This window comes from Clarias gariepinus, chromosome 1 (assembly GCF_024256425.1).
Source record: "Clarias gariepinus isolate MV-2021 ecotype Netherlands chromosome 1, CGAR_prim_01v2, whole genome shotgun sequence".
Classification (NCBI taxonomy): Eukaryota; Metazoa; Chordata; class Actinopteri; order Siluriformes; family Clariidae; genus Clarias; species Clarias gariepinus.
The window spans coordinates 23,905,639-23,923,002 of record NC_071100.1 but is presented as its reverse complement, the minus strand read 5'-3'; the positions used below and the strand labels follow the sequence as shown (position 1 = coordinate 23,923,002).

Here is a 17,364-nt window from a genome sequence, read left to right as displayed (position 1 = left end):
AATATAACTCGTTTCGACATCAGAGCTTCTCTGAACGTTCGCCCAGCCCCAGGTAGTATACTGAGCCTCTAAATCCAGCTTAACTAAATGCAGAGTGCGTTCCAGGACACGTTCTGGGTGTCCTGAGGCTACGGTGTGTGTGTGTGTGTGTGTGTGTGTGTTCCATACGGGATGAAAAAGTCTCCCGACAAAGGAGTTTGGCTAACCTCACGCTCCTGTCGTCGCCCCGGAGCTAATCATTGACGTTACTGGGACGTGCAGAGTAAACAAATGCGTTTGCGCGTGGTTCTACCTGAGTGAAGGACACCGTGTTCCCTGAGTGGCGCTGTTTTACACCGTCAAAAAACACCAAAGGATGTAGGCTAAGCTTTTTCTTATCCCTCACTGATCTGTAAGCATGTTTGTCGTTTTTCTCATTAGAATGAAAAGTTTCCAAACTGGGGTATAAAAAAAATATATAAAAAATAAGTCTAATCTTCTGGTCTGAGATCAGGTGTTTGGGGAAACTCTCAGGGGAAGAAGAAGAAAAAAAGAAAGAAAAAAAAAAGACTGGTTGATTTGAGCTACACTGCATATATATTTATCTCAGTGTTAAGTTCCCATGTCACTCAGACTTACTGAAGTAAAGCCCTAAATGATTATTACATATACCATGAATACAAATAGTGTGAACATAAACAGTGATTTAACAGTGATCTGCTGGGAACGGTTCCACCTAATGTCCTGTAGCTTTATCACACATGCAGATATGGATGAAACCCTTGCTCATGCACCATAGGAACTGGTAAAAAAATAATAATAATTTTTACGAGCATAAATGACTAACATTTCCCGATCAGACTAGCTGAATCTTCTATTACAACTCGAGCAGAAAGAAGCAAGAGGATGCTAGATAGAGAGAAATGATAGTAGAACCTTCTGTGTACCAGGACTTAAACAGGTTTGAGTTCTATGCAGATAAGCAAGGGCAAAATTGAACCACAAATCATTTATATCAATTATGTTCATAGGGCATATAGTCTGCATAATAGGCATAAACCTAATTTGAAAGCAATCATAGATTTAGGGTTCTGTTCAAATTATTTCAATACCAAAAGAATTGACTGCCCGAAGCATTTGTCGTCTCTTGTTGTTCTCTTTAAATCTTACTTCATCCGCACATCATAATGGCTGGGACTGGTGGGGACAATAAAACTGTTTTTATAGATAGTCTGTTCACTTATCATCCAGAAAGTCTGAGTCTTGATCATGCCACAGTTTTTTTGTGTGTGTTCTGAGAGAGTACTCACACTGCTACGTCAATCACAATCGCAGGTGTACGCATGTATGGGGAAGACTGCAGATGGTGCTTTCCTGTGTGTGTGTGATAGAAGTTTACGTGATATTAACTACATGCACAGAGAAACTTTTTTTTTTCTCTATGCTAAACTAAACTAAAATTGCATTCACTGATTGAAATGAGTGAACTTGTACAAATATGACTGGTCTAACCCAGATAGCATGAACAAAGATGTATTGATTTGTAAATATGTGCGGTTTGAGGTCAGACGAGTCTACTGTACATTAAATGAATGTGAACCGTCATAACATGCAAACCTGATCTGACCAAAAAATAAGAATTGAAAAATGTGGCAACAGCGTGAGCTGCCTGAAGAAAAATGCATGTGTTACTTTTCTCCGTCTTTCAGCTTTCAAGTTGTCGTTGTTAGAGGAACCAACAGGGGGGGGAAAATTGCAATACTGCTGTACTATTATTCAATTATACCACTGTACGATTATACAATTGACCTTAAAAATGTAAAAATAAAAAAAGCACCCGGGTACTTTATTGCTTGGCAGGTTAGGCACAGAGCTCCCAAGACACTTCACTTAAATGCCATCTCTGAAGTTTCTTGCCTAGTCAGTGCCCCTCCACAGCACACTCCCAATCAATTCTTATAATAAGCCATAAAAATCAATCAAAGTTTTCCCTGAAAGGTCACTAAGGACGAAAACTACTTGGAGCCCATGCTAGTCAGTTACCATGACAGCTAATCCCTTAATAAATATCTTATTATACCGTGCATAAAACATTAATTTATTTAAACAAACAAACAAACAAACACAAACGAAAAGCAAACCGAGGTGATTAAAGTCTGAGGATGGCAGAAGTCCACACCTTGAGAGCTTGCAGCCTGGCCTGTTCCTCCTCCAGAGCCTGCTGTTTCTCCTTCTCATCCACACGAGTGAAGGACATGCCCGTGTTCGAGAGGGACGACACAGCGCTGGACAAAGTGGTGGCTCTACAGACAAACACAAACACATATATAGCATTAGCATCTATGGAGAAGAGCATTGTTTCATTTAGATTTGATTACTATTGCGGTTTGAGAGCACGGAGTCTCATATCTCAGCTAATCACAGCACTTCATAATCAGATTCGAGTCCGTCGTGCTGTTAGATCCTTACGCTACCCAGGAATCTCCCGTTAAGCCTCGAGATTAATTCTGTTCCTGCTCACATCAGGATCCCGGGGGTGGGTGTTGAATAAAACTCATTATCATGACACTGTTAAAATTCTCCATTCTGACAGACAAGAAAGTCACGGGTTCATATGAACTCATTCTCACACGTCTGCGTTTCTGTAGCGATGGCTAATAAACGAGCACTTTAGCGTAGCAGGAACTCTGTATAATCCAAGGTTATTAATGCATAAACTTATAAATAAGGAATCGCATGATTTACTGTATATGCTGATATAGTTTTATCTAAAGTGACGACTGTTTAGTGTCTCCAGTAGCAGAGCTTTTCTGAGTCACAGATAAAGCTGTGTAGTTTTGCACAGCCTGAAAGTCTACAACAGAAAGAAAAACAAGATTTAAATAACGCAAATTGTTAAATTGCTGTAATAAAAGCATCAGATTTATTTAATTCCGAGACTAGTGTGATTAAACTCTTTAAAACATCCTGTAAAACCTTCCTGAACCTGGTCGTGACGGCTCTTTTACTGTTATACCAATGTACTGAACATTTGTCGTGATGGAAAAACCTCCAGCTGGTGCGTCTGTCTGGCGCTCGGTGCTGTGCCGTACCTGCTGTCTGCTGAGAACTCTTTGGTCTTCTTGCCCTCCAGAGAGGCCAGGTGCTGCTCCAAAGCCTCCAGCAGACTGCTGGGAGCCTGCAGAGATGCCAAGAGGGTCATGAGAGAAAGCCAGAATGAGTGTGGAGCTATACACAACAACCAGCATCTGCTTTTTTTTCTTTTAATATTGCATGCCTATACAGGTATCCCTCCACCAGTTCACTCAACCCACAGGTATAAAGAGAGAGAGAGAGAGAGACAGGAAAAAAAGACAAATTGACATGGGTTCTCAGTATGTGCAGAAACAGATACTTATGAGTGTTAATATTCACCACATTTATATGCACATAACGCCAAAAGTATGCAGACACCTGACCATCACGGCAATACGTGGTCCTTTTTCAAAACCTTTGCAACAATGTTAAAGCACCCAGTTGTTTAGAAAGTCTAGCATCACAACCGGTCGCTCAGAGGTTCACCCAGAGGTGTTGCGGATGAACCCTTGTCTCAAACGGCTGACCCGGCGCATTGACCCCAGCCTCCTATTAAAGTTTTTATAGACAAAAATTAAAGAATTTTATTGTACAGTATATGTGACAAAGACAAATTTAAAATGTAATTTGCCTTCATTGAGGCCCAAATGTGCTCCAGCATGACAATGTGCACAAACTGCCCTCCATGAAGGCATTGGTGTCAAAAAACTACTTGATTGTCCTGCAAAGAGCCATGAGCAAAAGAAACAACCCACAACCACACTAAGGAGGCTAAGGAAGTAAATCTGTAATGGTACGTTTAACAAGCAAACATGGGTGCGATGCTCAGGTGTTTACAATCCTTTGGCATCATGCTACAGACCACTAGATAGAGAATTAACGATTGCAGCCGATCTGTTAATATGCATAATGTCACCCTTCCTCTCTGTAGATAATGAAGTTCAGAAAGGCCGACAAGCTGCATAAAAAAATAACGCAGAAAACAAACTCGAAACACAACCTCTTAAAATGATTCAAACGTTTTTTTTTTTTTTAATGAAATATAATTTTTAGGAGTCACCCTTTCAGGCGTCTGAGTTAAGGAGGATGATGTGATTGCGGTCAGAAAGTTAAGAATAAACAGCAGACATTTAGTCAAACTATGATTTCATGTTAATAAACACATCACTGTCCATTACCCTGCAATATGTAACACAGTTAGTACTGATCCCCTATACATGCATCATCAGTACATCTTCAAAGAGAAAGATAAAAGTACACACACAAACACACACTACCAGTCAAAAGATTGGACTTGATCTTCTAATTAATTCAATGTTTGTGATAATTTTCTATACACTAGATCAATACTGAAGATTTCAAAACTATAAACCAACACACAGGGCATTAGGTAATTAAGTAACAGTCAGTCATGAAGACCATCATGAAGGGGAGACGTTCATGTAGAGTTACCAGCCTCAGATATCACCAATTAACATCCATCACCTCAGATTAAAGGCATTATGAAGGCTTATAGTATCAGAGGCATGTCCTAATATCAACTGTTCAAAGAAGATTGCTGCACAATTTGGATGCCTTCAGCATTGTTTTACAGTGTAAGGAGAAATAAAAATCAGGAGCGACCATCGAATTATAAGACGTGTTCAAACTTCTGACTGGTGTGTACATGTGCATGCATATATACATTATATATTTATAATGTATGTACGCACACACATGCCTTCAGTACTGTGCAAGTCTTTGATCAAACTCATTATTTCCCCGTTTTTTTGTTTTTTTCCTAATGTAGTCCTGAGGAATAGTTCTCCAGGCTCTCTGAAGGACTTTTTTGTCTCTCGTTTTTAAGTCCAGTCTCAGTACCTGAGCAGTTTCAGAGGAATGCTCTTGGCCCCTCAAGCCACACAGTGACTAATGAATCAATTAAGCATTAAAAGCATCTAACTTGAGGCCTGAACCAGTGAGAAACGGGTGTAGATGATGACCGATGATTAGGCTGGGTGATTAGTATACTGGTGATGCTGAGTGGTTGGAACAGGCGAGAGGGAAATGAGGTTGCTGCTACTGAGGTTGTTACATAAACTAATTTTTAAATAGCATGTTTAGGCATTTTGCAGCGTGTCACAGTCAACCATTTTCCACATTTCTTTAATTAAATTTATCAATTAATTCATAATATGACTTTTGCACAGTACTACTGTATATAGGGAAAAAGAAAGGGAGAGAGAGATATGAGAAAACATGCAGACTTGTGGATTGTGTGGTAAACTCGTCATGTCTCCGCCCTCTGTTCTTGCGGCACGTACAGATTGGGGAGCAACGCCACCAACACACACCGTCACTTATTTTAAAAAGACGGTCATATTCTTTTCATCACTGTTAACCGTATAGTGCATTGTGTTTGTCCTTTTATAAATGATCTACAGTACGTGTCTTGCAGTGAGAGCAGGCCTGAAAAAATTTATCCAACTATAAAAAATATATATATTTAAAAAAATCCTTAAAACTCTCAACACTTTATACTTCAATACTGTAAAGTATTGTACACAGCACTGTACTGGTCCAGTTAAACAGTGTCAATGTTACCGAGGTCAGTGTCCTCATTGTCTCACAGATGTGAGGAGAGCAGGGACTCTGTGCCAACTTTCATGGTCACATGACTAATGTATAAAGTGCACTTAAAGCAACTGAGAGAGCGAACCACTGTCTCTGAGCCAGCTGGTGCTGCTTTTCAACACACTCTTGACATGCTCCCGTTGGGAGAATCGCTATCCCGGTCTTAAGGACGCTTCCGTTACTTCACCAGCTCAAAATGAAGTTCCCTAACTGGCACGAGGAATCAAGTCGACTTTGGACTTCAGAAGCAGGACTTTTGAACAGCAGATGTTTTATTCCTTACTCATTCGTATATCAACATTACGAGCACGTACTTACTGTACAGTACGCTGGATCTACACAGTATATTAAAAATTCTTGCCGTTCAGCGTTAGACTTAACGCTCAAACCAAATATTCAGTTACTACTAAAACATTCTCCCCTTGTGCAGCTTCCAAGATGATGCTACTTCCTCTTACAACATAAGAGGTCTGAATCATGCGAGTTAAAACAAGGTGAAAACAATCACCCACGCATGGATGTGACTGAGAAATTAGTCTTTCCACAGTCTTAAACAGGAACCGAAAGCAGAATTTCCCAATTCTTTAAAAATAGGAAGGACTTTACTAAGAATTTAAAGAAATATCCTGCCAGCTTCACAAAAGGAGAAAAGATAAATAAAGCCACGCCAGCTTTTAATGTGTCGCTGCTTTTCTTTGGAGCGGCTTGACAAAATGAGTCTCAGACAGTCACACCTTTAATTTAAAGAGCTGAATAATGTAACCTCAAAGTGTCCTCAGCTACCGCGCGGGCTTACGCTAACGCATTATAAGAGTCCCGGTGTGAAGGATTTCTCCCAATACATTTAACTAAAGAAACTCGACTTCGCGTCTCTCATCAGCAGCTCGGACTGTCCAGATCATACGCGGAGAACAGCTGTGGTGTGAGGGCGTCATGCAGAGGAGTGGGGGCGCACTAAGCCTGTTTGAATTAGAAAGTGATGAGCTCACAATGATGCTGATCACAAAACCCATCACCTACAGCATAACAGTCTGGAAGCAACGAGGTGAAATCTGACGAGGTGAAATCGAACATTACATGTGAGCACGTATGAATCATACACACGAACACACACATTGGTTAATATTTCGTGTTGGTTTATTATAAAGGGAACCATTGTACACACACTAAACGCGTTCCATCTTCCCTTGACCTTCTACCATTGAAATGACTGGAACCATCCACGACCAACCAAACGTTAAATGAAAGAGAAACCACGTGATGGTGAGGGTGAAGTGAACAGAGAACAGAGAACAGGAAATGGAGCAGGAAGTGGAGATGAAATGTACACTGACCTGAGTGAGATCTGGGATGTCACCCTGATCAATCCCAACTTGCTGTGACATACGAACAAACAAACCAAATAAAAAACAGGCACATGAACACAGACACACACAAACAAAGGGGGAGGGGACAGTATAACAAAAGGGTCATTATTTCATGCAGTGTCTTTAACTGAAAAGAAAACAAAAAAATATTGATGTGAACAGAAACGTGAAGGTTGGCCATACTGCTGTTTACTCAGGAGACATGGACAGAAATGTGTATGTGGATGACGACGCTTTAATGATTTAGAGCTGAGGCTCGGACACAATTTAAAACGTTTAAAACTAAAAAGAAAAAGAAAAAAAAAAAAACACAAAATACACAATGAAGACCAAGTGTTTAATGATGGCAAATGGAAAGAGTCGAACCCCAACACGAGTAAATGCTATTCACAAAAAAAAAACAATTAAAAAAAAAATTCCCAGAAACACTCGCCGGACTTAAATGAAAAACGGGGAGGGAGAGAGAGAGAGAGAAAGAGAGAGAGAGAGAGAGAGAGAGTTCGAGAGAGAGTTCATGTGTGAGAAAGAGAGGTACAGGGAGAAAATGAGCAAATCATCAGCATGTGAAATATTCAGGAAGAAGGTGTCACAGCACTCTGACGGTTCACAACGCAGCTCACACCAAAGGATGAGCGAGTGTGTGGGGGGTGGGGGGGGGGGGGGGAAGCGAGAGACTGAACTTCTGAGAAAGCGTCAGAGACATAAATAGACCAAGAGACAGATTGCAAGAGTGAGGACCTTTTTCCTCTACACCGCACCACCAAGACGACGACCGCTTATTTCAAGATGCCTGAAGTTCTTCAGGTGAAACTTTAAATCCTGAACAGTGAATATACATGTTTCTGCGATGAGATCAGTTCCCCTAACAACCTGGTCAATTATTATACATAGCATACACATAGAAATATTACAAACGGATAAACAAACAGTGAAAAAAAAAAAGTGGATGACTCGACACTATATTTAAATCTGACATGTTTTGAAAGAATGTGATTAAATATAAATGGAAATTCAAGTCAAACCGGGACTTAACCAAACAAGCTGGTGAAGTTATGAAAGTAAAAAGCATGCTTAATTTCTCTATATAATTCCCATCTACACTTATGCACTGGCCTCCCAGGAACTACTTTAATGGCCCCAATATGTGGAAACGTTCTGGAGTGAGGTGAGTGCTGTACGGGGGACGTGTCCTAGCGAAGTTCTTGTAATGTACCAGTGGTAGTGTGTGTATGATTGTGTGTACAGTTCCCACAGACAGACGAGTCTCTTCTGTAGGTTGGTGGCGAGTCGTACACCGATTTTCAAGAATCCGCGGTTTCACTCAGTGAACAAAAGCAAGTCGCCTCAGGTGGGATTAATTGGATGGTCAGCCTACTTTAAAACTTTTTTAAATGTTTTATTGCGGCTAAGAGTCTGTAAACGTCTATCGGTTTACACTTTAACCATTAACGTAAAAGTCCCGTTTTGAATTGAACGCCCGGTATTAATATTTGCTAGCCTCTTAACGTGAAGAATTCCTTAACATATGAAATGTGTGTTTATCATTTTCCTTAATGAATGTTACGTTCTGTACTGCTGTCAATAACTGAGCTGAAGGTTAGATATACTGGAAGGGTTTTTTTTCCCCCCTTCACTAGAATGGCAAAAGAAATGATAAAACATGAGACCGAGAAAAACATCCGTCCCTCCGTTAACCCTGAGTCACGGTCAGCCTCATGCCTAAGAGCTTATTCACTTAACAAAACGAGAGGTGAATATCTGAGTCGTGCTTCAGTCAGTCTATTCAGAAGAAATAACACTGTACGTACCTCCGCTACTTTGAGAAACTCTGACAGCTTGGTCATCCTGTACAGGAACTTTTTATAGATGTCCAGAGCGTCTTTGCACTGGTTCTTCTTCATATCAAAATATTTTTCTGTGCAGACAAAAAGAACATCAGCCATTAGAAATCAGCGATTTGAGCAGAAGCTGTAATTTCCACATAACAGAAGTGTCAAAACACACACGGCAAAACAGGGGAGAGCGAATCAGAGGTGTCGGCTGCAGAAAGGTCCACACGCATCAGCTATTTAGTGCCTGTTTTAAGAATGGCTCAGACTTTTAATGACTGAGCTCCATGTGCAGAGGACAGCTTACAGGGGAGAAGAAAAAAATAAATTAAAAAGGAAAGAAAGTCAAAGACGGTTCTGGGGATTTGAGCCATGTCAGTGTTAACAATAGGACTCTTCTGCACCGTGTGAACACGCGCCGCTTCATAAAGACATCACGGCGGCGTGTAGCGAAAGCCACGGGAACCGTCAGCCTGCTCGATACTGCCTCTTACACGCCTAATGATGCAGTCACACACAGCAGCAACCTGCTGAGTGACAATGGGACACACTCTTCTCTCAGAGAATGGAGCGCAGGTTTATTAAAGACATGTCACCCTTCAGAAAGAGAGAGAGAGAGGGGGGAAGAAAAACGATCACCCTTCTCCAAGAGCGGGAATTCAGCACCGTTTCGGGCAGAGCAAGAATCGAGGACATTCCTCAGCGTGACGGAGATCGGGACACACCCCTGTGACCGAGAGTATGACGCCATTCTTTAAACAACAACAAAAAAAAAAAAAAAAAAAAAAAAAAGACTGCGAGGGCGTGATTGGGACACGCCCCTCTGAACGAGACGAGAGAGAGCTTTTTTCTGAGAGGGCTAGATTAGGACACACCCCTGTGCTATCACAGGGGCGGAGTGAGAGACTCACCCAGCAGGTTGATGACCCCCTCGTTGTAGGCGGCAAACAGACGGATGGAGTCTTTAAAAAGCAGCATGAAGCCAGCGTTGATCACACCGTTGGTGAGCTCGTTAGGGTTGGCCTGGAGACACACACACACACACATATATATAAGAGATTAAAGAAAAAATAAAGTGTTCAGGGTCAAACAGAAGGGATGCAGGGATCAGGCTGATGAGAACCAACAATGTAAAGTTTTTTTTCCATTCACGGCACGTTGTTTAAATAAGGAACACGATGTCTTAAGCGACCTAATCCTGATGAATAATTTAGCGCCTGGCACAGAGTTACCCGGCCGTGAATAAAGGTGTGATTTATGCTTTCGCCAGAGAAACTTGAGCTAATGTTAGACCTTAGGCCACAGCTCCTGCATCCTAGTGAGGAGATACACTGCCAATCAGGAGCTATAAAGATACGACTCATCTTTATTTCAGATGAGAGATGCTTAAAAACACACGGAGGTACCCAGGGGGCTGTTGAGGTTTTCATTGATTTTTTTTAGGTTATGAAGAACTTTCAGCATGATGATAAAAAATTAATAAATAAATAAAATCTCTCAAGTTAAATTTAAGTTAATGCTTCACAATTAATCGAATAAAATAGTTTATTAGCAATTTATGACGGGTAATACAGTATACGCATGGTTGAAAGTTTTTCAAAAAATTTTTAATAATTTGGATGTAATAAATATTGGCAAACATCCTCTTAGTGAGATAATTTGTCCAATTATTTTCTGTTCACTTAGGTTGAATACAAAATAGTACATTTAATAGTTAGATTTCGCAAATGTACTGTAAATCTCAACATGTGTCAAGAGTTTTTTTTTTTTTTATTTATGAAATCATCCAGCAATAGTTTAATCCCTAGTTTTTTTTTTATATATAAAAATAATTTTTGGATCTCATTCGCTTTCACAATTAAAAAACTTCACAGAAAAGTATGTGTGTAGTAAAACTAATCAAAGCTCCTTCAGACTGGTTGAAACAGCGAGATCACGTTCCACACGCAAAGTGAAACTAGCAGAGAACTCGTCCAGGTTTGTCGAACCATGTGCTGATCTAACTGCTGCTCGGCGTGTGTGTCTCTACCGTTATGTTTCAGAATGTTTAAAGAGTCTGAAGTGCAGTCGAGGCGTCATGCTGGATTAGAGTTTAAGTAGATATTTGTTCATGGTTACACTTTGTAAACTCACTTAACTTTTATGCAAACAAGAAAACAAAATCAGTGATTCACATAAAACTTTAAACTTCTATTTGTTTTTGTGTTGCAAAATAAAATACAAGGCTTTGAAACACACATTCAGCAAGATTATAGGGCAAGACACACGTATATACACACACACACACACGCAAACACACACCTGAAAGTCGAGCAGAGCGTCCAGCTGGTTCTGAATTATGGGCAGAGTTTTGATCAGCTTCTCTGTATTCATGGTGCGCATCACTCCATCAATACTGCACAACGCACAAACATGTATATCAACAAACAAAACACACACACACAAACACAACCAAGGCTCTGAGAGGGACTTCGAAACGAAAAAGGGACAACAGGGACTTCTCTACAGAGCAATATCAGTCACGCAGGACTGCACGTGTTGTTCCGTGTAGAGTTCGTGTCTGCAAAACGAAAAATGTCTGACAAAGATGTTCTTATAAGATGAAGGATGTACAGCATCATCATTATCATCATCATCATAGCACTAATAGAAACATTCAGGGTAATTAAAACACCGCTGAAGCTTTCAGAATGGCATTCTTTCCCCCACAACTATTAATGTTTGGAGAAGAGAAAGCGTGAAGTAATCAGGATAGCCGAAGGAAAAAAAGAAGGGGGAAAAAAAAAATGCACACGCTCAACTCTGCGAATAGATCTATAACAGTGAATAAAAAGAGACATGTGCTCTAAATATTAACATCACACTTGAGTAAAAAGGAAGCTCTGGAGGGCCATCGTACTCCATGCATCCAGCCATCCATCCATCATCTATATCCATTTGGTCTAGAAAGAAATAATTCAGGGTCATGGTGGTATCAGGAGGAGCAGAGATGCCCAGACATCCCCGCCTACTGCGGTCTCCTCCACCTCCTGCTCAACTGGTTCGTCTCGATACAGAGTATCGGCACGTCTGCTCCGAGCTCCTTCCACTCGTATTGTATGACCATTATGTACAGTATGTGCATGACCATAATTAGTTTAATAATTTTAATAAATCGACTTCATTACCGAGGTAGCTCTTACACCTGGCTCAACTGCAGCCCACAGAGGCCGAGAGCTCAGGCATAAAAGCTACCATGGCCAACTTTATCATTTAACTATTTATTAGTTTTTTATACATTGAGTATCATAAGCATAATCTCTTGTCACACCCCTACAACAAGATCTTATTATAAACGTTCATCTGAAAAGCATTTAGATTGTTTTAAATGCAGATCTCATGTGATTGTGATGTGCATGTGTCATGACGTTATGACATCTGGACGTTATAATAAGTCCTTGTTGTAGGGAGAACGGCCACACCTGTGCATTAATAGGTCACGTGACCATGGCAGGCATGTAGGCTGTACAAAGCGTCTTTTCTCTGACGATTTCTTTAATCATCATCATCTCCAATTTTGTCTGATTTGATTGATTTTATCTCGGCAGGATACGATAGAAAAGAACGCTTCCTGGGGAGCCTTTATACTGGAGAAAAGGCACAAAAGCCTCAGTTTTAAATTCTTATTTGAGACCCTGTTTTAAATTCTTGTTTTTATTTTGAATTTGTTTTTAAATGACTTTTTGAAAACTTGTACTGCATTCAAAAAACAAAAAAGTTCCATCTGCTTGGCTTACCCTCTTTTCATCTTGGTGAAGTCGACGGCTACGAGGCGATAGGACAGCGCCTTCTCATTCAGATAGCGACTGTAGCGCCTGATAAAGGTGGACATGTCATAGCCTGACGGAGACAGTAACCGAGAACGAAACATGGTGAGGGAAGTGTAATAAAATAAGTGTGCCCAGTACATGAGGAGATAAAACCTGTATTTTTTTCAAATCTTTGCTTGTGCTTGTTGCACTTATACGTACCTTGCAGTGCTCCTTTATCGAGGAAATTGTTCAGATTGAAGAGAGTGTTTCTTGAGGCCAGGTACTGAATGAAACGCTACAAAAAAAAAAAAGAAAAAAGAAAAAGATTATAACCAGTATTTTGTCTGGAGCTCTGGTACTCATGATGGAGCTGAGCAGTGCTGTTATCTGGAAGCGTGACGACTCGCCTCCCGAGGACGCTGCTGATAGAAGAGAACTCCCTGTTCTGGCTGAAGTGGGTCTAGACTAAGCTTTTTTTTTCTGTGGAGGATGATCAGACTTTTCTAGGCTCTTTGGGTTGGCAGACATTGCTATTGCTATCGCTGCTGCTGCTTGAAGGCTGACAGAGGAGGTGCTGGGAAAACCAGACTGGAAATTCCCAAAAAGAGGATCATGCAATTGTCCACGCAACACGAGATCTGCTCATACATGCATGAGAGGTGTGTGATCTTGTCCCAGCTCAATCAGAGAATAGGAAATTCAGGGGATTTACACCAAAGCATCAAAGACTAGGTACAAAGGTGAGTTATGCCATTTTAACTACAGTGACAGAAAGCTGACAGTTAGTAAAGTGAACTTCAACAGCATTTCACACATCTTCCATTAAAAAAAAATCAAACTAAAACCTGAATTCTTGCGCGGACCTAACGCCTTAGATTACTCGTTAAATTAAAAAAAGTTACACGTTACACCCACCACTGCCCAAGAGTAAACTGGCAGAGCTGATCAGCCGACCATCCGATTAGTACATCAGATCTTGAACTGGAAAAAGATGACTGAATCAGTGTTTCTCTACCATCCAAGATACTGAATGAACTTTGACTACAGAAGCCACGCCCCCTCAAAAGTACAGATGCCATACATACCACCATTTTGGCATTCTTCCCCATTCTGATTTTTTCCCCCTTTTTAAATTTGGAGCTTGACTAGAACTGTAGAGAGCGTGACTGGAGCAGTGGAACTAAGCTGTTTATTTAGCTTTAATGCCAGGGAAAGAGGGCATGAGAACAAGGAGTGCTCTCTGCAGTCAAGCATTAAAAATAAATCCTGCTGCCAAAGGCCAAAATTATTTAAAAGCTGAGGTACTTATTCCCCTCAAACTTTTTATATCCAGACTTGGATATTTCTTTTTTGCAGATTTTTCCTCTATAAAAGGAACGCAGGTGAAATTCACCTGAAATAGCCCAGAGCTCACTTCTGTGAACGCTGGAAAATAAAAATAAATAAACCTTAGATAAAGCGTTCTGTTTCTTGAGAGGCATTCAGTGACCTTAGAGCACAGAGAGGATGGTCATGTCATGCGCCCAAGTTCCTCTTTATCCCAGTTCCAAGGACTTGCTCGACTAAGACGGATATCCTGTCACAACAAGGAAGTAACGGCGTGCCCAGACGAAAACGAGAAGCTTAACAAAACTCGAACAATCACTGTTAATCAGATGAAGAAAGTCCGAACGTGTTCTTCAGATGACTCGAACAACGATTCGCCCTACAGGTGGAATTACACTGCCTGTGGCTGAAAGCCCAGAGGAACGATATTGACCGCATTTCTTTGGAAAGTGGCTAAAACGCGGCGTTCAATTGATGTTGGCAGGCGACTAGTTACACCGAGATGTCCACACGATAGTGTTAACGCTGTCAGATGCGCATAAAATGCGGAATAAAACGGCTGATGTTTTCACTCTTACTCATATTACATTAACCTCACTGAGAAAACCACACACACACACACACACACACACGACCAAAAACAAATAAAAATCTCCAATAAATAGAATACAAACGACTCCGTGTATAATCACTTCTAGCAATCAACTCTGCAGATCTCCTGCACAACAATAACTTGCCACACTTCACCTAGCTTTCGGGCCAATCTGCATATTACATTGGGGGGCGGGTAGGTGGGGAAGAAACACTGAATGCAAGTGATAAAATCAGCTTCAGCTGTAGGGAAACAGACTCCTCCCAGACAGCACTCATTCGGTGTGTTTTTTATAAAGCTGTTTAAGGTTTTAGTCATGTATTCCAGTTTCTCCTGTCCTAACATGAACTCTGTTTACAGCTAGAAGGTTTATTCGTTTCAGTTTCTAAATGTCAGTGATATAATAACCTCATCATCTTTTCTTGTACACAAAACATGCTTTTACTTAACTGCCAGACTCGGGAGGAGTGGATACAGGGTCGCGTCAGTAAACCAGTATGCCTTTATAAGATTTTTTTTTTTTTTAAGATTTTTAAGTGCCCCATGATTTTCTTATACCTACCCCTGATATCCTATACACTATAGTATTTCATTAGACAACATTCACTTTGGATTACAACATAAAACATGATGGCCAGTTCATGTATGCAAATGATACCCTCATGCTCCTCAAACCACTCTTTCATGATTTGAGTCCTGGAATATACCTGTGCTATCGGAGGAGAAAAAAAAAAAAAAAAAAAAAAAAGCATTGATGCATTGTTAAGTGCAATCAGGTCGTCAGCTGACTTGACTGAACCAAGTAACGCTGGTGAGTCTAGAACCGACCCAGTGAAGCAATCCCAGATCATAACATCGTTTCCAGAGGCCTGTACTGTACAGGGAACACTATAGCCCAATCCCAATTCTACCCCTTACCCCTACACTTAGCCCTACCCCTCCGTTTGGCGCGTTCACGTGAAGGGGTAGGGGTGTCTCATTTCTCTTTTGGTTGGAGGGGTAAGGGTAAGAGGAAGGGCCAGATAGCCCTTCATTTAAAGTGAGGTCCTGAAAAATCTTCGTTTGGAGGGCTAAGAGAAATTTTCAACATGGCTGCTCACTCGAGCAAGCAGACCCATAAATGTAAGTAATTTTTGCCATTAATAAGGATTTTTATGACAAGTTTTCATTATATGTACATTACCTTTAGTCTTGTGTTTATGGTGATGTTCTGTAAAGAAACGTTTGCAAGATAATCGCTAAAGTTTGCTAGCGGATAGCACTGATTGCGCGATATTACAAAAATATATTTTTATGTCATATACACTTTACTGCATGCTACAACAAAAATAAAAGTTCAGTAGCACGGCAGTTTGCCAAGCATTTGATAACGCATTGTTTGTTTTGCTTACGGCCATATGTGTACACGGATACGTATGATGACGTATAACAGTGTTGTAGTGGTGTCCCATTTCTTAGGGGAAATATTTTAACCCTTCCCCTTTCCACTTCGTTTCAAGGGACAAGGGGAACGGGCGAGGGGTAGTGGAAGGGGTAGAAAATAGAATTGGGATTGGGCTTATGAGTGATCGCTTCATGTGCTGCCCTTCTTACCCTGACGCTCTGGAATAAACTCAATCTGGACTCATCAGACCCCATGACCTTCATCTATTGCTTTACCTTTTCCTTTTTTCATACAGTGTCTCAGGACCCCTGACACACTGTATACAAGATTATGAGTAAATGAATGTGTGAGTGAGTGAGTGAGTGAGTACTTGTCACATAGTGTGTGTGTGTGGGATTGCACATTCACTATTAAACACAGCTGTGATTTCTACTGGGGATTTTTATGATGCAACTTCAGCAAATCATTTCAGTCATCTAATTTCATGATTTCTTTTTCTGACATTTCTCCCACCGAGTTGATGACTCAGCACTTTCCTGCCAGGTTTTTAATAACGTGTTTGACAGTTTTTAAACCTATTCCCAGTCATTTCAGCAATCTCTCTTTAGCCGTTTTCTTTGCTTGACGCCAGCCAATAATTTGACCCTTTTAGAACAGGATTTTTCTTTTTCTTTTTTTTTAGCAGGCGAGTGTATATTGATAGCATTTCTTCCAGACCAGGAACGAGGACATTATTTTGGGTACTTCCTGATACTGATATTGAAATGTGTGATTTTTTTATTTTTTACTTGGCATGTTCCCTCTAGTAGACCGTGGCCACCTGCGTGCAGAGAGCTAAACCAACAAGCACAATAAATAAAGAGCCCTTGTTTGTGGAATGGTTCTTAATTCATGAGCAAAGCAATAGGAACTCATTTCAGTTGTGTCTCATGCTCAGCGCTACCTGAACTGAAGCGCTCTGACTCTCACTCTAACATCCATGTTTGTGCGCATTTTTAACAGACATGCTCACTGATCCAGCTTTGCTTCCGGCCAGCTGTTCTTTGCTCTCTACTCAAGATCCAGGATCAACAGGAGCTTTTCTTAGGTAGCTCCTGGAGACAAGGTGTTAAGGCGAAAATTCGTATTGTGATATGAACGGTCCGATAAGAAAAAATGGAAATGCAGATAATCCGTTCTAGCCATCCCAAAAAACATTACCAATATTACAAAAAAAAAAAATGAAAAAAAAAACATAGCTTTTAAACGCATGCTGAAGGCAGAGTTGGTATCGTCAGTTGACTTTTTCAAAACAGCTTTTACTGACTAGGAGGAAAAAAATATAAAAATAAAAAAAATAATTCGTAACCTTGCTTGGCTTTCCAAGATTTGAAAATCTCCTGGACACACGAGCAACTTCGCTAATTTT

The 17,364-nt window shown here is 40.6% G+C and overlaps 1 protein-coding gene across 4 annotated transcripts in view; it reads right to left on the bottom strand.

The window, feature by feature from the left end:
* The window catches only part of si:ch211-200p22.4 (phosphatidylinositol-binding clathrin assembly protein), a 53,875-nt gene that overhangs the window by 15,259 nt on the left and 21,252 nt on the right, over positions 1-17,364 (bottom strand). For all 4 annotated transcript variants that reach the window (XM_053515811.1, XM_053515985.1, XM_053515894.1 and 1 more), the window contains exons 3-10: positions 12,874-12,949; positions 12,640-12,742; positions 11,165-11,258; positions 9,775-9,886; positions 8,843-8,949; positions 7,002-7,043; positions 3,072-3,157; positions 2,159-2,282 (exon numbers count right to left, since the gene is read on the bottom strand). In XM_053515811.1, the coding sequence (XP_053371786.1) occupies positions 2,159-2,282; positions 3,072-3,157; positions 7,002-7,043; positions 8,843-8,949; positions 9,775-9,886; positions 11,165-11,258; positions 12,640-12,742; positions 12,874-12,949 (744 nt within the window). The remainder of the gene's footprint in view (positions 1-2,158; positions 2,283-3,071; positions 3,158-7,001; positions 7,044-8,842; positions 8,950-9,774; positions 9,887-11,164; positions 11,259-12,639; positions 12,743-12,873; positions 12,950-17,364) is intronic.